Source organism: Vipera ursinii, assembly GCF_947247035.1.
Source record: "Vipera ursinii genome assembly, chromosome: 12".
NCBI classification, from domain to species: domain Eukaryota; kingdom Metazoa; phylum Chordata; class Lepidosauria; order Squamata; family Viperidae; genus Vipera; species Vipera ursinii.
In genome coordinates, this window is record NC_139525.1 from 14,605,620 (window position 1) to 14,631,767 (window position 26,148).

General features: G+C 43.3%; 1 protein-coding gene and 1 long non-coding RNA gene across 2 annotated transcripts in view; one reads left to right on the forward strand and one right to left on the reverse strand.

Moving 5' to 3' along the window:
* LOC310646119 overlaps window positions 1-26,148 on the reverse strand; it is a 510,475-nt gene that overhangs the window by 115,417 nt on the left and 368,910 nt on the right. The gene's annotated exons all lie outside the window — the stretch shown is intronic.
* SERTM2 (serine rich and transmembrane domain containing 2) lies at window positions 11,132-11,410 on the forward strand (the record flags this gene model as incomplete). Its single annotated transcript, XM_083372014.1, has 1 exon — window positions 11,132-11,410. One exon carries the CDS (start codon window positions 11,132-11,134, stop codon window positions 11,408-11,410), a length of 279 nt encoding a protein of 92 aa, XP_083228140.1.

Here is a 26,148-nt window from a genome sequence, read left to right on the forward strand (position 1 = left end):
TTTAATTGGGCAATTATTTAATCTTTTTTTAACTTTTGTATTTCTATTTATATGCCCTGTTCACCGCCCTGAGTCCTTCGGGAGAAGGGCGGTATAAAAATACAATAAATAATAATTAATTAAAAAAATATTATATAATTGGTAAATAAAGGTAGAACATATGTTAAATATACATCAAATGATAATATGTTTCCCTACAAAGTCAATTCTTGCTCAATGACAGACCAAGGAGTTAACTCGGAAAGGCAAGGGGAAAATCTAGAAGAGGTCTGTGCAGCTCTTCAACATCTTCATCAATGATTTGGATGAGGGGATAGATGGGGAACTCATCAAATTTGCAGACAACACCAAGCTGGCAGGAATAGCCAAGAGTCCAGAAGATAGGCTTAAGATACAGGAGTATCTGGACAGACTCGAACACTGGGCGCTATCTAACAAAATGAAATTCAATGGTGAAAAAAGTAAAGTTCTACATTTAGGCAGGAAAAATCAAATGCACAGGTATAGTATAGGTGGTACCTTGAGAAGAGCAACAAAGATGATTGGGGAACTGGAGGCTAAAACATATAGGGAACGGTTGCTGGAATTGGGTATGTGTAGTTTAATGAAGTGAGGGGTGAGGGGTGACATGATAGCAGTGTTCCAATATCTCAGGGGATGCCACAAAGAAGAGGGAGTCAAGCTATTCTCCAAAGCACCTGAAAGCAGGACAAGAAGCAACGGATGGAAACTAGTCAAGGAGAGAAGCAACCTAGAACTAAGGAGAAACTTCCTGACAGTTAGAACAATTAACCAGTGGAACCACCTGCCTCCAGAGGTGGTGAATGCTCCAACACTGGAGGTTTTTAAGAAGAGACTGGCCAGCCATTTGTCTGAAATGGTATAGGGTTTCCTGCCTTAGCAGGGGGTTGGACTAGATGACCTCCAAGGTCCCTTCCTCCTCCTCCTCCTCCTCCTCATCATTATTATTATTATTATTATTATTATTATTATTATTATTATTATTATTATTATTATTATTATTATCTTGTAGAAAGGAAAGGCCCCCACTGATAAATTAAAAATCTTTGTGGTCTGCAAAGGAATGCTGGTGGGCTATTCAATGATTTGGTGACTAGAGGAGCATCTACAGTGTTGGAGCTTGTGGTCATGGTAAGCCATGGAGGCACTAGGCAACATGACTTTCAGGGCAATGGTGGTGATTTTATTACTTTAAAAAAAAGTCTGTGCTCTGTCCAAGGGTGCTTGGTAGGCTGCATGTACAGGCCTGGTCTAGAATTTATTTTGGAGCATTCAACTATCTAGAGCAGGTATGTCAAACTCATTTTGTTTGAGGCAACTTTTTATAAAAGAATTGCCATTAATTTGTTTTAATAAAATATTTTAAATCAATTTTTCACTTGATTTCAAATTAAATGAATGAGATTTTTTTAGTACAATTGCCAAATGCAATAAACTGGTTTTAGTATATGTTACTGGAAGGAAAAAGCAATCCCTGCTGCGTTACTGATCCCAGAGAAGCATTTGCATGTATGCAGGTATCCTTAGGGTGCCATAGTTATGGATGAGATATATTGGTTGCAAAGTTGGCATTTCTGGATGTAATACAGATATTTTGGACTTATTTCTGTTTCTTTGCATGTTTGATATTTTTAAAAAGGCATATGCTACTGACTAAGCTTATGCACATATGTAACATGATTACTGCTTGTCCAAAATTTTACTATACAGATAATACCTCCAGAAATTATTTTAGCCTTTTTAATAAATGTTGTTATTGATGTTAAGCTCACCAGGGAAAACATCATATATTGTTATGTATATACTAGGTTAATTATTTAAAGACTGAAGTGCAACATAACTAGATTCTAAATAATCTATTTTTCAAAACACACAACAGTCCAGACAGTAAAAGTAAAGTCCAAATTAAGAATATTTCATTCTTAAGAATTGTTTAGATTCAAAATAGTTTTCAAGAGTGTACAAAAGATACTATTTTTTTCTAGAATCAGCTAAATTAGACATATTACATTGGGAAAAATGTTTCTCATTTCTTTCCTGTTACCTTTGATTTCATTGCAGAGATGTTAACATAAGAAATAGATTATTTTGTTATCTAATTTTACCTTCCAAAAGTCAGAAGCAGCTGAAAAATGTGAGGTTCTTTCCTGTTGGCTTTTCTGAATTAGCTGTTTTAGATTCTAAAAGTTTAGTTCCTAAAGAAGTAATCCTGTAAATAATTTTAATGTGCTCCTCTAGTGCAGGCTCTTTTATGACTCAAGGACTTCAACTCCCAGAATTCCTGAGCCAGCATGGCTCAGCTTGGAAACCTCTCCCTTTCCCCTCAGCATGGCTGGCTCAGGAATTCTGGGAGTTGAAGTCTACGAGTCATAAAAAAGAGCCAAGATTGCTAGCCCTGCAATAGGCTTAGGAAAACCAATAACGGAGCTGGGTTGTTTGTTTGTTTGTGTTTGTTTTTTGAAAAAAAAAAGTTCCGGAACGCCGTTCTGAGTGTTCTATGAGAAAAAAAGCCCTGGCCATACCAATAGCAATACTGTAACAATAACAATAACAATTCCCAACCCCCCTGTATATACATTTTCTAAATAAACCAATAAGGTTGAGCTTAATTTGAAGGAGACTTTACCTTTTCAATGTATTTGAATAATCAGTTTTGATGATCATTCAGGCACGGAGACCACTGCAATTACGTTGATGGAAATTGGTCTTCTTCTGGCTTATGTTGTGGTCAGTTTGGTGGGAATGGTCACTTCAAATGGGCACTTTGAACAGTTGCTAAAAGAACGTTTGTAACTCAAGGACTACTTGTAATTGATCACTCATGGAATTAAAAGATCTTTGTGAGCCCTGATGAATGAAAGGGTTCACGTAGGCTGAGCTTTTGCTGCTGGGGTTTTACTGTAATGCATAGAGTGGGACAGAATAAAGAAAAACAGAGTTGAAGGGACCTTGGAGATCTTCTAGTCCAACCTCCTGCTCAAGTAGGAGACCCTATATACTGTTCTGAACAAATGACTGCCCAATCTCCACTTTTGGAGGAAAGCTGTTCCACTGATTGATTCTTCTCACCATCATGAAATTTCTCCTTAATTCTAGACTGGATCTCTCCTCGATTAGTTTCCACCCAATGTTTCTTGCACGTCCAAGAAAAGAAAAGAAACTATAAATATTTGCAGAATATGAGCAGATGACTCCATTTCTGATTATATTATTTAAAAATGAAACTCTCTACAATCTTCCTCTTTCCTTTCTTCTTTTCTCCCCATTATAAGAGATCCTTGGTGGAGCAGTGGGCTAATGCCTCCTTAAGTAACACCAGCTGCCTGCAATTAGTGCAGGTTCGAGTCCCACCAGGCTCAAGGTTGACTCAGCCTTCCATCCTTCCGAGGTAGGTAAAATGAGGACCCAGATTGTTGGGGGCAATTAAGCTGACTTTGTAATAATGCCGCTTGGGGGGGGTGTGTGAAAGCCCTAATAAGCAGGCATATACATAGAATGAAGGCTACTGCTAAGCTTGTAAGCCACCCTGAGTCTTGGGAGAAGGGCGGGATATAAATGGAATTAAAATAAAAAAATAAAAAAAATAAATTCACATAATTTGCCTTCTTTGTAACATGCTACTATTGTTTTTCTTCCTCCTCCGCTACTTCTCCTTCACCTCTTGGAAATGTTCTTTTTCCTTCAATGAATTGGGTCTTGCAAATGTCTTCCTGTTCACATTCATAAGCCAATGGCTATTATCCATTGCTGACTGAGATGGAGAACTCCAGAACCTTTTTAAAAAAAAAGAGAATTATATCCATTTTTATTACATTTATTTATATTTCATATTTCTAAACCACCCACCCACCTCAAAGAGGGGCTCATGTCAACCTTCTGACTGTTTTCATTCTTCCTACTGTCTTGTTGTTCTTTGGTTTCTTTTTATGGGCTACCCTGAAATTGCCTTGTAGACCTCCAACTTTCCAAGCTCATTGCTTTGCCAAGTGATGTCTGAATTTCTGTTTGTTTCTTTATTTACAGAAAAGCACTTGACATCTATACAACTCTAAGGATGTAAGTGCTCATAACCTTGTGATTCTCACTTGAGTGATCAACAGAATGCTTGTTGGCAAAGAAACAGACTCTTTCCCGGCCTCTTAAAAACACAAACACAGAGATACATAGAAAGGTGCAAAGGTCAGTGTTTGAAGCAGATGGCCAGAAGAAAGAAGAAGCAGAGGTGGGTGGATGTCTGTTTTAATTGCAGCCATGCTGAAATCTGATTTTTCAAGGTTCAGACAGGAATGCATTCTCAAATAAGTTAACACTTTGCACTAAGCCATGGTTTCACCATGCTTTGTGGAATAATTCCTCCTGAACTGCAATTCTCCTGATGTCTCTCACCATTGATCAGTGTGGCTAAGGCTCACAGGACGTCGAGTTCACCAAAATTGGAAGAGTCACCCATTGCTTGTCCATAATCTAATGGACATTACCTGGCATGGCCATTTTCCCTTTGAAAATGGTTTGCTTTTGAGAAACTGAAGAAGCTTCTTGGATGAGAAGCAAAATGTTTTCAAAGGAAAAAACAACAAGAAAGTCCAGGTGCCTTTTGGAAAAAAAACAAAAACACTTTAGGGACAAACATGACCTGGATGATTGAAAAACTCAATTGTAGTGTATGCAGCTAAAGCATGCACAGGCTGTCAGCACAGCAGGAGGCGCGGGGCTGGACAGCTCCAGGCTATAACTGCAATTGGCGGGAAAGCCTGGTTTGAACGAGTTTGACAGCCCCGGGCTATAGCCAGCCCTGGCGGGAAGCACTGGCGGGAAGCCCAGGTTTGAATCCATTGGCTGGTATTCACCTGGGCAGGTATAAAGGTACACCAGGTAACTCCCTTTCCCCAGCTTCGTTCCTGACCGCAATAAAGAAGTCTTCTCACCCAAGCTGACTGTCCGTCTCTGTGTGTGACCACGCTATGTTACATCAATATACACTTAAAAGGGCATGTTGTTTTTCTCTGTGGTCAACCAGATTCTTCTGGGGTGCTCCCAAAGAGGGTATGTAGATCTCTGCCTCTCCTGAAGTTATTTGGAGATGCCTGGAGATGCTGAGTCTTCAAAACGAATAGCCTTTGACAGAGCTGTCCTCTAGGAATTTAATCAATCTCCTTTTAAATCTAGTTAATAGCTCTCACCATATCTTCTGGGGAATGAATTCCACTAGGTGATAAAATTTCCATTGGAGCTTCTAGCGCAGATAACATCAACAAGTTGGCATGCTTTATTCAACTCCCCAATCACCGGGGATTCTCAATGTTAGAAAAAGAAATAGAATTAGTTCTAGTTTATCTCCTGGCATCGGCCCTGGCTCTTTATCTAGTTATTCAGTCCAGAAAGAAATCCAGGGCACAGAAAGAGTTAAAGAAAAAGCTTGTCGAAACTTTGCTATTGGTGCCACAGAGCATCTCTCTCTCTCTCTCTCTCTCTCTCTCTCTCTCTCTCTCTCTCTCTCTCTCTCTCTCTCTCTCTCTCTCTCTCTCTCTCTCTCTCTCTCTCTCTCTCTCTCCATAGCTGCGTGCAGAGAGAGAAATCTGTGCAAGTCTCTCTACTTCTAAAGAAAGGGAAGCAGACAACCAGTGGGTAAAATCAGCTCTCAGTCGGCTGTCCGCAAGGCAGATGGATCTGTCGCCATTCCTTTGCCTCTGAAGGAGAATGTGCAGCCCAGCTGGAGAAGCGAGACAGCTAAGGGAGAAGCAGTGCCCGTTTGTGCCTATCACACTGCGAAGCACAAACATTCAGAAGGAACTCTACTTCAACTGTGGTCTCTCCGGAAAGTCAAATTTTCTGGATCTAGTAGCCCAACAGCAAAGATCTCACCGGTCTGGATGAGAAGTGTCTCTAGGACGATCTGTAAGAAGATACCTGTCTAATAGTTCCCAGGTAAGGTCCTTCAGGAGTGAAATCTTCTCAGATTCCTTCCAGCGGCGAAAAGTAATGGGTTACACTTCTTAAAATCTTCTCGCTCTACTTAAAAGTGTTTCAGTGTGCATTAGGTTTGCATGTGAAAGAGAGGCAGTGAGAGACCCATCTGCCAGGGAAAGGAAAGAAATGAAATACTCTCTCAAGAGATTTTTTTTTAAAAAAATTAAAAGCATGCATTAAAATATCAGTTTCCTGAATGGGGGAGGGGGGAAGGTGATAAGCCAGTTCTACCCAGTTAATTGATTGCAGTGGAAGGTTTTAATCCAAGCAGCAGAGCGGGGCAGCTGGCTTCGCATTTAAAACCTCTTGAAATCATATTACATATTGATCTGTTTTTCCTGGAGTTTTTTTTTTTAGGATAATCAGAATGTTCAGGGCTAAGCCTGTTTTAATTGTAGCCCTACATCATTGCTTGCTCACTCTTGCAGTTTTAGTCTCTCATTCTTGACTTCTCTCTCTCTCTCTCTCTCTCTCTCTCTCTCTCTCTCTCTCCACACACACACACACACACAAAACACAGACTTGGGTAATTCGCTTAGAAAAGTTAATGTTCACTCTGTTTGGGGAGCCTAGGAAATCCGCTCATCCAGAACTTTGAATCAGAGAATTTAATGAAGTTTCTTTGCCAAACGGAATGCTTGTCACTCAATCTCTGAAGCTCTGAATTATGGAGAAAACTTACAGTGGAAAATTGGATCAGGAAATAAAGAATTTAACTTCTGCAATTTTTTTAAAAAAAAAGCCATTTGGGCTTTCAGCTTCAGGCATTCAATACTTTGCTGACCTAAAAATCTGAACAATGTCCACTGTGCCCCAATGCACTTTATTAAGACACAGGGGAATCTAAGAGGTATACTTAATTTTAGTGGTAATCTTGATTCACCCACCCACCCCCCCGGCTTCTTCTTTTTATCCTCACAACAATCTTCTGTGGTGCCATGTTAGGTTAAGGAGAGTGCAACAGTGAGCATTTCCTGGAATGCCTGTGGTCATTTTCTGGGGCTAAACCATACAGGGGATATGACAATAAAATGGACGAGATCAGCAAATAATTAAAACTATCATTAGAATACAGAGGTCATTGGGCATTTCTTTTTGGGTATGTCAAGTCTGGGGCTGTCACAAAGAAGAGTGTGGTCAATTTATTTTCCAAAGCACCAGAAGGCAGGACAAGAAACAATGGATGGAAACTAATAAAGGAGAGAAGCAACCTAGAACTAAGGAGAAACTTCCTGACAGTGAGAAGGATTAACCAGTGGAACAGCTTGCCTCCAGAGGTTGTGGGTGCTCCACCACTGGAGGTGTTTAAGAAGAGACTGGACAGCCACTTGTCTGAAATGGTATAGACCAGGGGTGTCAAACTCAATTTCATTGAGGGCCGCATCAGCACTGCGGTTGCCCTCAAGGGGCCGGGTGGGTGTGGCCTGGGTGGGCGTGGCCTACTGGGTGGGCGTGGCTAGAGTACGTATGGCCTACTGGGTGGGCGTGGCCAGCTCTACATCGTTCGCATCAAGGGTGACTATGGGGGCCTGGGCAGGAGTGGGACAGATCTGAGGGTCTCTGGCAGAAGGAGGGTCTCTGGGCCAGGGCCAAGGCAGTGGGGGCCGTTCCCTCACTGTTTCCAGGATGGCTTCGTGGGCCACATGAAACTACTTCACGGGCCGGAACTGGGCCCCGGGCCTTGTGTTTGACATGTCTGGTATAGACTCTTCTGCTCATGCAGAGAGTTGGACTAGATGACCTCCAAGGTCCCTTTCAACTCTGTTATTCTACAGTGTCTTACGTTATGTTTTATTGAAGAAGCATCAGTGGTATTCTCAATATATTTAGCCTTGTTTCTTCCTTTGGTTAAATTATAAGTGATAATTTGACCACCAATTTTGGAGGAAATAAGATTCTTAAGTGCTGTTTTCTCCTCTTCTTAATTATGTCCATCTTTTAATCTCTTTCTTTAAATTTAGAAGTGTCCAATAGACATTTATTAGGCTGGGGTCATTTGCTTTGTAATCGTTGCTCCACTTGAACTCCAGGCGAACAGTCTTCCCACCAGGCCATCTAATTTTCAAAAATAGTATTTGTAATGAAACTTCTGCTGTAGCAACAATAGCCTTTTAGGATGAGACGGGAGCCTCTTTTTTAGGACATTCAAACAGTCATTATTGCAATTGTATCGTATGGCTGACATGGCTGAAAGTGAAGCCTCATTATTTTTCAGGATGGGGACGAAGGGGTATTTAATGGGATGTCCTGCAAATAGCAAATAGCACTTAAGACTTATATGCCGCTTCATAGTGCTTTACAGCTCTCTCTCAGAGTCAGCATCTTGTCCCTAATGATTGGGGTCCTCATTTTACCAGGCCTGAAAAGATGGAAGGCTAAGTCAACCTTGAGCCGGTCAGGATCGAACTCCAGACTGTGGGCAGAGTTAGCCTGCAATACTGCATTCCACCTGCTGTGCCACACGGCTCTTCCAAATACTCATGATTATAAGCTGGCGGTGTTTGGTTTTGGTTTTCGAGCATAGCGAGGCAGAAAAGAGAATGGAATGAACTTAAGCTTGGAAAAGGGGAAACCAAACAAACAAAAAGAGAACTAACATGCATCTATGGGTGGTCCTTAACTTACAACCGCAATTAGGACCAGAACTTCCATTCTTAAGCAAAGAAGTTGTTAAGTGAGCGGTATCCAATCTTGCAACCTTTTTTTTGCTGTGGTTATTAAATGAATCATAGCAGTGTTTAGGTAAATCATGTGCTGGATAAGCAAATACAATTTGCTCCATTGACTTTGCCTGTGGGAAGCTTAGGACGGAACAAAACAGAGTAACAGAGTTGGAAGGGACCTTGGAGATCTTCTAGTCCAACCCCCTGCCCAGACAAAAAACCCTATACCATTTCAGACAAATGGCTGTCCAGTCTCTTCTTAAAAATCTCCAGTGTTGGAGCATTCACCACTTCTGGAGGCAGGTTGTTCCACTGATTAATTGTTCTCACTGCCAGGAAATTTCCCCTTAGTTCCAGGTTGCTGCTCTCTTTGGTCAGTTTCCATCCATTGCCTCTTGCCTGCCTTCAGGTGCTTTAGAGAATAGCTTGACTCCCCCTTCTTTGGGGGCAGCCCCTGAGATACTAGAACGCTGCTATCATGTTACCCCTAGTGACATGGCAGGGAATATCACAAAAATTATTTGTTTGTTTGCTTTCTTTCTTTCTTTCTTTCTTTCTTACTTATTTACTTTACTTACTTACTTACTTACTTATTTATTTATTTATTTATTTATTTATTTATTTATTTATTTATTTATTTATTTATTTATTTATTTATTTGCTTCCCATCTTACCACACCATAACTCTGGGTGACTTACAATATTAAAAGATAGAACTGTATAAAACCTAATAATATAAACACAATATTATATATATATATATATAAAAATCAGCCCAGCTAAAAAGATGGGGAGGGAAGGAGGAAGTATAATGAAAAGGGAAAGTGGGGTCTGTTGTTAACCACCCTCTCCAAACCCACCCCCACAATCAAACACCCCCAATGTGAAACCTCCCCTTTGGAGGCCCTAACAGAGCCAGATCTTTAAGCTCTTAGTAAGGAGAGTTGGAGCTGACTTTACTCTGGGGGTTAAGATGTTCCAAATGGCTACCTCGTGACCTCGGGATGTTGTAACTATCATAAATAAATGTTGATCACATGACTGTGAGGATGCTGTCATTAGTGGAAGGACCAGTCGCAAGTCACTTTTTTTCAGCGTTGCTGTAACTACAAATGGTCACTAAACCAATGGTTATAAGTCAGGGACTACTGGGCCCATGATCAAAAAGTCAGCAAAGCAAGAAACTGAAAAAGACAATCTTGGGTATCCTGAAATTAAAACAGAAAAACAGAAGTTGCCTTTAAGGCCCAGGGAAGGGAAGATCTTTGGATTTGACATGACATTCCATTGCCCAAGTGACATTAACAGAAGTCTTCTTCGTGTGGTCCCTTCAGCCTTTAGAGAAAGGTTCTCGTCTGTCTAAACCAAGGGGTCTCCAAACTTGGCAATGTTAAGACTTGTGGACTTCAACTCTTCCTCAGCCAGTCATGCTGACTGGGGAATTTTGGGAATTGGAAGTCCACAAGTCTTAAAGTTGCCAAATTTGGAGATTCCATGCCTAAATCTACATGTTTTTACTGCCAAGTGTCTTCTATAATATAACGCACCACAAGTTGGACACCATCTATCAAATTCATAGTTGGCTTGCTTGAAAATACCAGAATGGGGCAGCTTTGATACAAAACAATGGGAATCACATCACTCCATTCCAATGATTCACAAATATCTCGTTATCCATGCAATAATTCTGTACTGTTTTTATAGTAGACAATCTCTTTTTGAGATTGTTAACAGGCTCAGAGCATCAGGCAAAGAAAGCCTTAATATAAAACTCAGAGTTTTTACAATACAGCACTGTTTTTGATTTATAATGTTAATACTGAATGAAGAAGGAGCTACAATTAGAACAGCATAAGTTTATTATGTAGCCAACTGGAATTGTCAGCAATTGTGAAGCAGTCCATTAGAAATGGGAAAATGGAGAACCACTGCAGAACACAAAGTTAATTGAAATGTCCCTTAATTAACTCAAGCCGCAGAGTTTAGAAATAAAATACAGTACAAAGGTTTGAAATTAGAAGTTGAAAAAAGCACCACTGTGGTTGCTCACCCTGAACTTAAACTTAACTAATGCTTACTTTTCTGATGAAGAGCAAAGATTCTGATGAAAACCAGCCCAATACTGGTACTGACTAAGCCTTCTGTGGATATAACATTAGTTGTGCAATGCTGTTGACTGAAAAATCCCTTCCAAAGCTCGGGTGTGTTTTTTCTTTCAAGGAGAAATGAGTGGTGGTGGTGGTGATGATGATGATGATGATCTGAGTCTTCTATTTCACAGAGCAAGCAAAACCTTGGGAGAAGACGACTGTCCACGAAAAGAGCTTTCCTATGCAACATAAAGATTTATAGTGCCTCCAAGCATTGATCTCATACTCCAATGTATGAATCCAACAAGGACTCCTTTTTTCAGACTGTGTAAAAAAGTAGCAACGTGTTTATGAGTGAGTGGAGGAGAATGGACAAGGCCTGAGTAAGCAATGACTGAACTTGTTTTTAGACACCATGGAAATCTTACTGGCCGTGCTCACCCACACCCAACACTGGCTACAGAAGCAGCAACCGCAGATAAATATTCTAACTTGTATATGTACGTGGGGCTGTTCCTGACCCTGCTAGCAATCCTGCTCATTTTTCTGTTCACGATGCTCCTCCGCTTAAAGCATGTTATCTCTCCCATCACCACATCTCCAGAGAGAACGGAGAACACCCAGGAGTTCACAGATGTGGAAATGCATACCAGGATTCCCAGTCCTTAAATAATGGGACACAATAGGTTGCAGAGAAAGGACATGTGAAGATGCATCTTTTGGTTCATTGGATGAAATGTGGGGACGTTGTCCACTGTTGGCCCAGTTGAAAACTGTCCAGGCAACTCAGGCTTCAGGACAGCTGAAGGCTGCAAGGCTGCAATGGACAGAAGCAGGACCTTGGGGGACGGTTGTGGAGGCGTACAATAGACACAGGTTTGTGGGTTCAGGACCACAGACAGCAACCAAAGAATGCATTCCTTGATCCAGTTCTGGCCCAAAGCAATTTACAGCTTTTTATAGTCTGGCTTAGATTTATTTTAGCAGCTCTGCCTCTTCAAGGCTTGACTCATATTTTTAAAGGATCATCACCAACATCTTGAGTTGGGAGGGAGGGGCTATAGTTTTGCATTTGGAACTGTACTCTTAGTTAGAAGGGTAGCGATCTCGTTGAAGGTGGCTTTTCAAGATCTTCTGGAGGCCTAGATCAACCTAAAGTTGCCCTCCAGTCTCCCAAAGCAGCAGGATTGCATTGGGATTCATGGAAGGAGTCACAGGGTGTGGAGAATCTCACCTAAAAAAAAGGGATATTAAAAATTTCCACCAAGTTTTGCTTATCCTTAGGAGTTGCACGGGCATCCGCTGTGATGTTTCATGCAACCAGGGCTTTTTTGGTCATAGAATGCCCAGAACGGAGTTCCGGCACCTTTTTTGGATGGAACCTTGTAGGCTAGGCAAGGCTGGTTGTATGACATGTGTGAGTTCCGGCACCATTTTCTTTTACAAAAACAAAAACAAAACAGCACTGCATGCAACCAACTCTCATGCGTGCAAATACATGCAAACTGGTAAGACACCTTTACATAACACTAAAAAACATCCCAACACTAACCATTTTCACTTACGTTTTCAAAGTCTGGGGCAGTTTATATTGGTTTCCTTGGTGAATTTCTGGATATGCATTTTTTAAAAGATTATAATTTATGGATGATGGATTTCCTGCTTAAGTTTGTCTCAGATGTATCTTCTAGTCCATGATACAAGTGCTAATGGCAGTTGATGCATAGTTGGTCCTTGGAGGGTGTGTGTGTGTGTGTGTGTGTGTGCCAAAAACAAGGAAAGCAAATCCTGCCTGGTTTTGCCCTATGAGATTTACAAATTTGGGTTGCAAAATGAAGACCTGCTTTCCAGCCAAAAGATTTGGGTCCAAACATATAACTACCATGCCCAAAATAGTTATTGCTGACACTTCAAAATGCAGGAGCCAAGCCCATTTTGGAAAGTGTGGCTTCTTCTGGTCTAATAAACAGATTCTACAAGATTGATGTATATTCATCTACATGAATGCTAGTATCAGGATTGGAATGAAGAGTCCATGTAGTTGAAATAAGATTTTAGTAGACACCGATTACCCAGCTGGTCCCTATTAAGAAACAAAAAAACGAAAACGTATAATTGAATTGATCTCCCCCCCCCAACCAGGGTTATTAAAAATGAAAAGAAAAAAAATAATAAATACAGATAATAAAGTTAAACCAATTAAAGGTAACAAAGTTAAGCCAAACTTATCATTAAATCTAGAACTAAAGAAACATTGACCCATTTTCTCATTTTTTAAGAGTATAGAAACTTTTTTAAAAAAACAAAAAACCAGAGAATATACTTATATCCTGGATCCAATCCTTAAAATAAATGAAGTTTCTTTCTGGTTATGTAAAATCATCTTGTTAACCTTGCTTGAGAAAAAGTAACTGGCTCAAGGTCACCCAGCTAGCTTTGTGCTTAAGGCAGGACATGATCTCATGGTCTCCTGGTTTATAACCTCGTATCTCCTTAAGTTCAACACCAAACTACCTCTTACTTTGCCTTTGAGTCAGTCTAGATTCATGAACAAGTCTACGCAGTTTTCTTGGCAAGATTTTCAAAAGCAGTCTGGCCTTGCCTCTTCCCTACGGCTGAGAGAGAGTGACTGGCCCAAAGTCACTTAGTTAGCTCCCTATGTAAGCCAGGATTCAAATTCCCAGTCTAGTGCCATTAACCACTACCCCAAACTAGCTTTCTTCAAGGTTAGTAGGCAGTAAATTCTGTTGTCATCCTAACTGTTAGGTCGTATTTTCATTAGGCACCAACGTAAACTATGACGCTGGCCACATTACAGGAAACCTATGCAGATCCGAGCAAGGATTGGGTTTGAGAATATGAGTGATAAAAATGCTTAAAGAGGGATCCAACCTAGAAGTAAGAAGACATTTTCTGACAGTCAAAACAATCAGTGGAACGGTTTTGCCTCCAGACGTTGTAGGTGCCCCATCACTGGAAGTTTTCAAAAAATAAATTGGACAGCCATTTGACCGGGATGATATTAGGTCTCCTGCCTTGAGTAGGGGGATGGACTAGAACAGGGGTCCCCAACCCCTGGTCCATGGACCAGTACTGGGCTGCGGCATGCCAGCAAACGGTCCGCACAAACAAGCAAAGCCCCATCCGTGGGATGCAGGCAGCCCACAAAACCATGCATCCTCCAGTCCACGGAAAAACCTCTCTCTACGGAACCGGTGATCCCTGGTGCCCAAAAGGTTGGGGACCTCTGGACTAGAAAACCTCTGGGGTCCTTTCTGCCCTGTGATTCTCTGTTCTATGTTTTATCAACCCAGAAAAATGATAAAACCAACAACTAGTAGTGTCTCTACTTAGGGATTTCTAGGGCCTTCTCCAGCCCATGTACAGATGGATATGTACAGAGTTCAGCAGAATGAGGAAAGACGTTGATGAAGTCTTTCGTTGACCTCACCAGCCACGTGCAGGTAATCCTCGACTTACAACCACAAATTTCCGTTGCTAAGCGAGGCAGTTGCGAAGTGAATTTTGCCCCATTTTACGACCTTTCTTGCCGCGGTTGTTAAGTGAATCCCTGCAGTTGTTATGCTAGTAGCACGGTCGTTAAAATGAATCTGGCTTCCCCATTGACTTGGTTTGCCAGAGGGTTGCAGAAGGGGATCACGTGACCCCGGGGACGGTGCAACCGTCATAAATATGAGTCAGTTGTCAAGTGTCTGAATTTTGATCAGATGGGGATGTTACAACGGGTGAAACATCAGGGTGAAAAATCTTCATCAGGCACTTTTTTCCAGTGGCACCGTAACTTCAAACGGTCACTGAGCGAACTGTCATAAGATGAGGAGTCCCTGTACTTTCCTCAGAAGGAGGTGACTTTATAGCAAATTTTACCCTGCATATAACGTAGATAGGTCTGGTCTAGAAATAAACTGCCGGGGGAGCCTCCTATCATAGAACATTTATCTGCCAGGATCCTTGTCTCTGCGGACTTTGAAATTCCCCAATCCAAGGTACGCTAAAATTAGCAACTACACATGTCTCAGCTGTTGTAACAAGAACACATATTCCTCCAATGTGTCAAAAACAGTGGTGTATTTTGTTAGCAGATACACGGTGGGGTTTCCCCCTCCCCCTGTAATTCAGGGTGTTGCTTCCCCTGTGAGAGTTTGGGGTAATTTGTGTAAGAGAGAGGGGGGGGGGAAAGATACAGCTGCTCTTCATCTGGGATTGCAGCAATTGAATAACGGAAGAGCTGGAAGGGACCTTGGAGGTCTTCTAGTCCAACCTCCCTGCCCAAGCAGGAATCTCTATACCAGGGGTCTTCAAATTTGGCCCTTTTATGACGTGTGGACTTCAACTCCCAGAATTCCTCAGCCAGAGTGCCTGGCTGAGGAATTCTGGGAGTTGAAGTCCACACGTCATGAAAGGGCCACGTTTGAGGACCCCTGCTCTCTACCATTGTTTTGATAAGTTCCCACATGGCTTTGAGTTCCTTCAAACTGAGAACCTGACGTTCAACATGACCAAACAACCCCATCAAAGATACCTAATGCTAAGGATTGTGAAGGAATAAAGGGCAGAGCATGTAATTTTGAGGAACAGAAGGAAAAGTCACCATCAATAAACCAACCGTTAGATAAGAGAAATTGGAGTCTGGGCCAGAAACTTAGCCCAATAAAAAGCATCTCCCTAGTTCTCATATATAGGGACGCAGTGGCTCAGTGGGTTAGGACACTGAGCTTGTCAATCAGAAGGTCGGCAGTTTGGTGGGTCGAATCCCGAGTGCCGCGTAACAGAGTGAGTGCCTGTTACTCGTCCCAGCTTCTGCCAACCTAGCAGTTCAAAAGCATGTAAAAATGCAAGTAGAAAAATAGGGACCACCATGGTGGGAAGGTAACAGCGTTCCGTGCGCCTTTGGCATCTAGTCATGCCGGCCACATGACTACAGAGACGTCCTCGGAAAAACACTGGCTCTTCGGCTTTGAAACGGAGATGAGCACCAGCCCCTAGAGTCGGAAACGACTAGCACGCATGTGCGGGGGAACCTTTACCTTTAACCTTAGTTCTCATAAAGCAGGGGTCTTCAAACCTGGCAACTTTAAGACTTGCGGACTTCAAGTCCCAGAATTCCTCAGCCACGTGACTCTTTCTTTCAGCCAGAAAGGACTTCTTGTCTGTCCCTTTTTCCTAGGTCAGCAACCTTCCCAGCATGGCCCCTTCCTGTCCATTCTCTGCCACCATCTCCCTTTTCCTAATGCAGCACTTTGAGTATCAAACAAACAACGAGCATCGGGACAACATTTTCATGTCAAAATGCATCGAGTACCAAATTTGATGAGTTTTGAAGCAGTTGAGTTCAGAGGCACCACTGTATTTTTCTAGAACTGACTTCTAGGGTCATTCAATCATTGTTATATCAAAATAATAAGGACAGAAGTTGCATTAGTTCAATGATGATTGGGTGATGCTAGAAAAACACTTTAAGTCACTTGTGGAGAAATGAGCCCAATTTAGTAACACAGAATCAAGCTGTATTGATCATGTCCCAAACACCACATCTGATAATGGCAGTACATTGATAGTACTTTGGTAACATTCTGATCAATTCATCCTTCCATATGTACTGCTGTTCCTTTAAGACCTATATTTCTTTCCATATCTCCATCTATAGCAGGGGTCCCCAACCACCAGTACCGGGCTGTGGCCCGGTACTGGGCTGTGACATGCCAGCAACTGGTCCACACAAACAAGCAAAGCTCCATCTACAGGATGCAGGCAGCACACAAAACCACTCACCCTCTGGTCCATGGAAAAACCTTTCTCCACGGAACCAGTCCCTGGTGCCCAAAAGGTTGGGGACCTCTGGTCTATAGCACCCCAATTTATATAAAATTGACATGAAACTATGGGGGAAGCACGTATAAGACCCTTTCATGTGATTTGGCGGTCAATTACCAAAAGATAATAATAGGTACTATTTAGCCAAAACATATCACGTATCTTGCATATTGTATTTATCAAGATATCTTGAAAATTGATTCAATGTACAACATCTTTAATGTCACATTAAATCTGATCTTAAATAGATTGCACTGATCAGCGTATACATATTGGTATTGATAAATAGCAATAAATTAAACACCATTGACTGTGTCGTGTTAAGTTTTTTTCATTTTTACCAAATACAGGTAGTTTACAACTTACAACCACAACTGAGCCCAAAATTGTTTGTTGCTAAGTGAGACAGTTGTTAAGTGAATTTTGCCCCTTTCTACAGCCTTTCTTGCCACCGTTGTTAAGTGAATCACTGTAATTGTTAAATTAGTAACACGGTTGTAAAATGAATCCGGCTTCCCCCATTGACTTTGCTTGTCAGAAGATCCCCGGGACACTGCGACCGTCATAAATATGAGTCAGTTGTCAAGCATCTGAATTTTCATCCCATGACCGTGGAGATGCTGCAATGGTGATAATTGTGAAAAACTCATAAATGTCCCTTTTCAGTGCCGTTGTAACTTTGAATGGTCGCTAAACAAACTGTTGTAAGGTGAGGATTGCCCGTTCAAAATTAAGGGCTCTTTGTGAAATGCAGCAGGAATATCCTAATAATCTTGAGCTCCTTGAGGGGCGAAAAGTTGCAAGGTAGGTCAAATCACGCAATCTTCTTGCTAGCCCGTGAACTGATCTTGCCCGAGTATAAATGACGGGGGGAGGGGGAGTTTACAAGCATATTCTTTCTTCACTAAGCATGCTGGGAAAACTGTTTTATAATTGGCATTCAAGATTTTGAGAATTACCTGAGGAGAGTTGTCTTTTATAGGACGCTGGCTTTTTTCAGCACACAATTCACCTCGTAATTAAGACAAAAACGGTGGCTTAAACCCCTGGTGGAGAGTAAACATTCTAATTGGTGATCATTTGTACCATGCAAATCCACCGGGATCACAATCCAGCCTTCTTGACTACAGCAGCTTTCGGAGAAGAGACCAAAACAGGCAAAGATGCTTTTTTAGATGATCAGACCATCCTCTTCTAACCCAAAGATGCTTTTTTCAAGAGGCAACTGGGCTTTCTTATTTTGCTGTGAAGACGTTTCGCTTCTCATCCAAGAAGCTTCTTCAGCTCTGGGCTGAAGAAGATTCTTGGATGAGAAGCGAAACGTCTTCAGAGAAAAACAAGAAAGCCCAGTTGCCTCCTGAAAAAGCATCTTTGGGACAACTATGACCTGGATGACCTGAGAATCTCCAGAGACATCCTCTTCTAATCTGGTATCTTCATAAATTAGGGGGCTACAACACACACCATCCTAGGATAATAATACATATAACACGATGTGATAAATGAAGTTGAAACTCTAGAAAGAGTACTGAGAAGAGGAATAAAGATGATTAGGGCAGCGTTTCCCAACCTTAGGAACTTGAAGATGCGTGGACTTCAACTCCCAGAATTCCCCAGCCAGCATAGCTGGCTGGGGAATTCTGGGAGTTGAAGTCCACGCATCTTCAAGTTCCTAAGGTTGGGAAACGCTGGATTAGGGGACTGGAGGCTAAACTGTGCTATGAACGGTTGCTGGAATTGGAGATGTCTAATTTATTGAAAGAAAGAAAAAAAAAGGACCAGGGGTGACATGATAGCAGTCTTCCAATATCTGAGGGGCTGCCGCAAAGGAAGAGGGGGTCAACCTAGTCTCCAAAACACCCGAGGGTAGGACAAGAAACCATAGATGAAAGCTTATCAAAGAGAGATCCAGCCTAAATTAAGGAGGAATTTCCTGTCAGTGGGAACAATTAATTAGTGGACTGTTTCTGCCACCAGTGGTTGTGCGTGTGCCATCACTGGAGGTTTTAAGAGATTGGACAGCCATTTGTCCAGAATCATATAGGGCAGGGGTAGGCAACCTTGGCTCTTTTATGACTCGTGGACTTCAACTCCCAGAATTCCTGAACCAGCCCTGCTGAGGGGAAAGGGAGAGGTTTCCAAGCTGAGCCAAGCTGGCTCAGGAATTCTGGGAGTTGAAGTCCACGAGTCATAAAAGAGCCAAGGTGGCCCACCCCTGATATAGGGTCTCCTGCCTTGAGCAGAAGGTTGGATTAGAAGACCTCCAAGGTCCCTTCCACTTCTGCTATGCTATATTTTGTAGACAATGACATGACGTTCAGTTTATATGGGCTGGGAGCCCTTAGAAAGGATTGTCGAACCTGACATTTTTGTTTATGTTCACTGAGCCTTCTATTATTATTATTTTTGCCTGTGAATGTCAGAAGTTGCACAAGCTAGTAATCATCTGGAATACTGAGTTTGGGGGCAGAAGGGAATAAGACATGAAAGGGGGCAGCAGAGAAAAAAAGAAGACATTCCTTCCTTACCAATGGGAAAGGTTCTCCCAATCCCTCTTTGCAAAAATTTACAGCATCAACAACGGCCATATTAAAATTTTGGGAAGTTGCTTGGAGCGGTGCCCTCTCATCTCCTTTTTTCAGAGGCGAGTCTTCCCCCAAAGGAAGTATTTCTATGCATTATCTGCAATTACTAGTTTACAACTGTGCCTTTGGGGCTCTTATGGCGTCCAGAGGTATTTTTTTTATAACAGTGATGGTGCTGGTGGCTTTTGTTTTGCAGCACCCTTTCAATTAGAACTAAAATAATCAGAAGGGGGGTTAAAAAAATGTGGGATACAAATCTTACCGCTTCCAAGGGAAACAGCCTAATTGCAGGTACCCTATTGGGAAGCCTCAAATATGGCGAAATGACTTCCATAGACGTGGGAGAAGATTTTGTTGATGATGAAAAGGAACGTATGTGCAAAGACATCTACTTTACTTGTTGTTGTTAGTTGCGAAGTCGTGTCCGACCCATCACGACCCCATGGACAACGTTCCTCCAGGCCTTCCTCTCCTCTACCATCCTCTGGAGTACTTTACTAGCATTTGTCAAAGGCACCCTTGATTATTGCTCAGGCCTACATACGAGAATCTAGTCAACTAAAGGCCAGCACTAAACTGGCACTAGATAAGAGTCAGTGGAACTCAAGAGGTGTCAGACGTAGACTGTTTATGAGAACATAAGGAGTTGAGGCTATTTCCTCTCTTGACTCCACCCCTCAGGCTCTGACTATCCTTCTCCTGAGTCAAAAGTCACCCAGGAAGTGTTTGAGCACTTTGTGGTAGGAGATTCTAGCAAAGCTTCGTTGTATCATTAGTCCCTTTCTCACTGGCCATCTAAAAAGCACTGGGAATGGACTGGACAATGCCATCAACATTTGGGATGGATGCTGTCTATAATCTGGGATCAGCGTTGAGCTCTGTCAAGGAGAAAGCCTGCTTTCCCCCCCCCTGTCATTCCATCTATTGAAGCAGTATTTCTCAACGCTGGCAACCTCGAGATATCTGGACTTCAACTCCCAGAATTCTCCAGCTGACAGAATTCTGGGAGTTGAAGTTCACACCTCTTAAAGTCGCCAAGGTTGAGAAAACACCGTATTGGAGGATTGACGTAAGGGGAATTTGATGGGAGGACCATGCTCACATAACATGGCTGCGCGAGCGAGCACAGCAGCTTCATACTTCATTGGGCAAAAGTAGCCCTCTTCTGACCCAGTGCTGACAGAATTATGGGGGTTCCACAAGTGCTTATGTGGGATTGAGCCAGTTGCACACAAAGAGGAGGGGCAGGTCGTACAGTGTTAACACCTTGATCAAAAACAATCTGCATCTCCTGAGTGTGGCGAGGGCAATGGCGGCGGGGCATGGCATTGAACCTCCAGGCTGTTGTGATTCAGGGTCAGCCTGTGGGTTCGGCAGTTGGGTCAGACGATTCAGAGGAGGAGGAGGGGGGTGTTGGAGAGCTTGCTGATGAGGCTCTGCAGAGCCCTCAGCCAGGCCCCTCCCATCTGGTTACGACGCAGACCCAGCTGTGTGAGCCTGACAGTGTGGATGAAGATGACCCACAGCTGGCCCGGTTCAAGGACGCCCGACGCAGGAGGCAGTCAATCAGGAGTAAACAGAGGAAGGCAATGGGGCACCTCGGAAGGAGGCAGAGAGAAGCCACACCCTGAACTGTTTAAAAGGGAAATGTGTGGGAGGGCTGGTTTGCTGAAGGCAACCATTTGAATAGCTCCTGTTTCATGGTTTGTGTCTTGTTTTGCTCTGTTTTATGTTAATAAATTTGGCAGGCTTAGTTCCAGCCTCTTGCCGTTTGTAAAGGGGTTTATTTTATTTTATTTTATTTTAATTCCATTTATATCCCGCCCTTCTCCGAAGACTCAGGGCGGCTTACAAGCTTAGCAGTAGCCTTCATTCTATGTATATGCCTGCTTATTAGGGCTTTCACACAAACCCCAGTGGCATTATTACAAAGTCAGCTTAATTGCCCCCAACAATCTGGGTCCCTGCCTTTTCTGCAGGGCCGGTAGTAGGCTGGTACAGAACACAGGCAGCCTCAGATATTATACAGATGCCTTTACCTTGGTTATGGAAAAAACAAAACCGGCCAAAAACACAGCCTGCCCTCGGCTTGAACATGCAATCCTGGCAGCTAATGAGCACCTTGGGGCAAGTTGTTTATAAACAGAAAACAATCAAGATCTTGAAACGTATCCCCAGCTGAACTCAGGGGCATGCAGGCGCTCCCAAAGTCAGGCAGCTCTGCTTCTCTGCGGCAACTCCAGCCTGACTTTATTCTGTTTTTAAAGATAGAAACCAGAGCCAGAGAATCGGCCCGAAGCTACGAGGTGGTGGGAACTGGGTATGTGTAGCCCGAAGGTCTTCAAACTTGGCAACTGGAAGACTTGTGGACTTCAACCTGGTTGGCTGAGGAATTCTGGGAGTTGAAGTCCACAAGTCTTTACAGTTGCCAAGTTTGAAGACCCCTGGGCTAGCCTATCGAAGAGAAGGGGTGGGGGTGGGGGGGTGGGGAGAATGAAAAGTGCCTTCCTGTACTTGAGGGGCTGTAACAGATATTAAGAGCTTGACTTAGTCTCCAAAGGACCTGAGGGCAGGACAAAAAGCGTTTGGTGGAAGCTCATCAAAGAGAGAGATGCAACTTAGAAGTAAAGAGAAACTTCCTTACTGAGTGAGAACAACTAATCGATGGAATACAGATGGTCCTCAACTTACAACGGTTCATTGAGTGACCAAAGGTACAACAGCACTGAAAAATGTGATTTATGACCGCTTTTCACAGTTACGACCATTGCGGCATTCCCACAGGATCCAAATTCAGATGCTTAGCAACTGGTCCCTGTTTACGACTGTTGCAGTGTCCCAAGGTCACATGATTCCCTTTTGCGAACTTTGGACAAGCATGGACAAGCAAAGTCCATGAGGAGGTCAGGTTGACTTAACAATTGTGCTCCATCACTCCATAAAAAGTGGCCGACTGCAGCTTCCAAAATGCTACTTGGTGTGCAAAAGGTTGGCTTAACTGAAAGCAATACCCTGACTTATTCCCTTGTGATCGTGGTTTGAGCAGGTCACACACACACACACACACAAAAAGAATTTGTACCTTCTGGATGCTTAAGACCTTGTGTTGCCACACTTTTATTATTGCTGACTTAGAAACACCGTTGGGTCCAGAAAGTCAATGGGGAAGTCAGATTCGCTTTACAACTGAACCACTGCAATGGTTCACTTAACAGCTGTGGCAAGAAAGGTCGTAAAACGGGACAAAATTCACTGCACAGTTGCCTCGCTTAGCAACATAAATTTTGGGCTCAGCGGCAGTTGTAAGCTGAGGACTACCTATATCAGGGGTGTCAAACTGCTGGCCTGCGGGCCGGATGTGTCATGCCGAAACCGTGCCCACCCCATTGCCGGCAATGGAAAAAGTTGCGATACATCGCGACACGTCCCGTGACGTGGCAAGTTTGACACCCCTGACCTCTATTAACAAGTTTAAACGTAGAGCTGGTGACGACTCCTGCGTGGATGCCACTTCCAGAAGTCCATTCTGGGCCTGGGCAACAAAAAATTAGCTACCGGTTCTGCCGAAGTGGTGCGAACCGGCTGAATCCCACCACTGGTTTTGCCCCAATTTACGACTTTCCCCTGACATGTTTGTTAAGCCAATTACTGCAGTTGTTACGTTTAATAACACCGTTGTTAAGTTAACCTGGCTTCCCTGTTGACTTTGTCAGAAAGTGGCAAAAGGGGATCATGTAACCTCGGGATGCTGCGACCATCATAAATAGGAGTCAGTTGTCAAGTGTGTGAATTTTGACCATGTGACCCTTCGGATGCTGCAACGGTCGTAAGGGTGAAAAATGGTCATAAGTCACTTTTTTTTCAGTGCAGGTGTAACTTTGAACTGTCACTAAACAAACTGTTGTAAGCTGAGGAGATCCTGCACTTTCCTCGGGAGGCGATCACTTCGTAGCAGATTGTACTCGGCATACAACCTATCAGGGATGTAGGTTGTAAGTCAAGGACTGCCTGCGCAGCTGAGAAAACGAACAAATGCAACACCAAACCGATCAACCCAGTTTTCTCATTTGAGGCCCAAACAACCAAACTCAGATTACCCTACTTCGGTGGCGTTGTGCAAAGGCCCAGCTTTCCAAAGAAGGCTGTGATGCTGAGAAAGACAAGAGGACGATCAGCGTGATGGGCGGACTCCGTTAAGAGTGGTAATGAGCGCGCGTCAACCCAGGGAAAAATCTATCTACGTGGCCGCGAAGAGTCAGTCCTGGCTCAACGGCACGTCGTTTAAAGACCCGGTTGGATTTTGGATAGGATTACTGTCAAAGGATCGAAGCCGCTTGGCTGCAGCGTAAGCTCAGTGGAAGTTGTCAGTTAATCAGAGAGTACGTTTAAAATGTCCCTTTTACACGACATTAAAAATATGGCAGAGATTAGGTTATGTGTGTTATCTTTCTTAAATGCACGGTTCTTAAGGAGGATTAAGCAAAATAACTTGCAGCCACAGCACATTAAGAGGCGAAGATCAGCAGGGTGAGCAAAAGCCCCGGCAAAGGCAATCAGAGATTGTGACATAACATTGCCCTCATTGGCGTGTTAAGACTCAACTTCCTATAATCAGCTTATGTTTTCTGAGATAAGTTTGTACACACAGAAGTTAGCTAACAATATTCCCCCCCTCCCCACCCCATCCCAACATTTCCGGGCTGTACGTACACAAGCGTCCAATCTCTTCGAATACAACTCCAGCTACAAGCAGCTCGTGAGCAAAGAACCTGGCTATTTACTTGTGAACTTTAACCTTCTAGTGCCATCTCGAGCTGAGCTTGCTCATTCTGCTTTGCCATAATGTGGCTTTCGTGTTTTCGCTCAGTCCTTGGAAAAGAACTAAACGTATGGTTTAGAACAGGGGTCTCCAACCTTGGAAACTTTTGAAGACCTGTGGATTTACCCCTCCCAGAATTCCGCAGCTAGCCAAGGCTGGAGAGCCCTAGTTTGGAAAACAGTGCGAAGCCAGCTATATACAGTGTGAATTTGCTAAGCTGTGAATGCATTTTTGTTGAGCGTAAGGTGTGAACTCAGCCTCCTGCCTCCCAGGCCGCTTCTTGGGAGAACCGGCTGTCAGACCCGCCACAACTTAAGCCTCTCAATAGAAAAGATCCTTGGCCCCATTTGTTGAGAAAGGTATAGCTGAGAAAAGTCTATTGTAGCATTGCAAAGCCAGAACTGAGAATCGTGCGCCAAAACCCCTGCCTTCTACTTTTCCCTCCCTTAACTGTCACTCGGTGTCCACCCCAGTTGACCCAACTAGGTTCAGGCAAGATGTTTTTGTAACGGTCGGTCCAAGCACGGTTTGGTATGTAGCTCTCTCCTCCTTCTAGCTGGGTGACCTTGAGGCAGCATCTCAAAGAGATTACAGCACTTACTTTCGTTTCCCCCCAAGTCTTCCCCCTTTCCTTCCCCACTCCCCAAAGTTCTAAGCCAGTGGTGGCGAACCTTTTAGAGACCGAGTGCCCAAACTGCAACCCAAAACCCACTTATGTATTATTGGGTGCTGGGTGGGCGTGGCCCATTGGGTGGGTGTGGCCAATTGGGTGGCTGCGGTGGTAACGGCAAACTGGGTGGGACTAAAAAGTTCAATCAATCAATTCCAACTTTGCGAGATCTTATTTTTTTCCCGCGAGAAGTTGAAATTGATTGATTGAGTGAACCTTTTTTTTTTTGCACATGGCGGCGGAAGCCCAAAGCGAAAAGGTTTTATGAAACCCATCTGAAGGCCTAGGACTGGGGCGATGGCGCATGTGCCCACAGAGGGCTCTGCATGCCACCTGTGGCACCCATGCCATAGGTTCGCCACCATGGTTCTAAGCAGTTTGTCATCGCCTAGCAGCAAGCACAAGCAAGCATAAGGTGGCAGCTAAAATACCAGCTTTTCAAAATGAGTTTCGGGAAAAAAACCTAGCCTCTTCTTTTTCCCCTGGTATCTGCAAAACAAATCTGACGTGCAGAGCTTAGCACAAAGAGAAGTTGGAAGTAAGTCATGACCGATTTTGTGAGTTTTTTTTTTTGCCACAGTTGCTAAGAGAATCACAGCAGTCGTTAAGTGGATCATGCAGTCTTTAAGCAAATCCAGCTTTCCCCATTGACTTTTGCTCCCATGGAAGGCCTTTGAGGCCTAGTCTGGACTTCCAGAAGCAGTGTGTATTCAGCCAGTTCTCTGAACTCAGCAAAATCTAGCTACTGGTTCTGCCAAACTGGTGCAAACTGGCTCAATCCCACCACTGGAGATAGCTAAGGGAAGGAGAAAGTTGAACTTAGGGATTTGGCATGCGGTTCTCAGTTCTGGCTATGCCTTGACTTCTAATAAAACTACAGGCAGTCCTTGACTTACAACCTACATCCCTGAGAGGTTGTATGCCGAGTACAATCTGCTATGAAGTGATCGCCTTCCGAGGAAAGTTCAGGATCTCCTCAGCTTACAACAGTTTGTTTAGTGACAGTTCGAAGTTACACCTGCACTGAAAAAAAGTGACTTATCACCATTTTTCACCCTTACGACCGTTGCAGCATCCGAAGGGTCACATGGTCAAAATTCACACACTTGACAACTGACTCCTATTTATGATGGTCGCAGCATCCCGAGGTTACATGACCCCCTTTTGCCACTTTCTGACAAAGTCAACAGGGAAGCCAGGTTAACTTAACAACGGTGTTATTAAACGTAACAACTGCAGTAATTGGCTTAACAAACATGGCAGGGGAAAGTCATAAATTGGGGCAAAACCAGTGGTGGGATTCAGCCGGTTCGCACCACTCCGGCAGAACCGGTAGCTAATTTTTTGTTGCCCAGGCCCATAATGGACTTCTGGAAGCGGCATCCACACAGAGAACCGGTTGTTCACCTATTTGAATCCCAACACAGGGCAAAACTCACTTAACAAATTTCTCACTTAGCAACCTAAACTCTGGGCTCAATTGTGGTCATAGACTGAG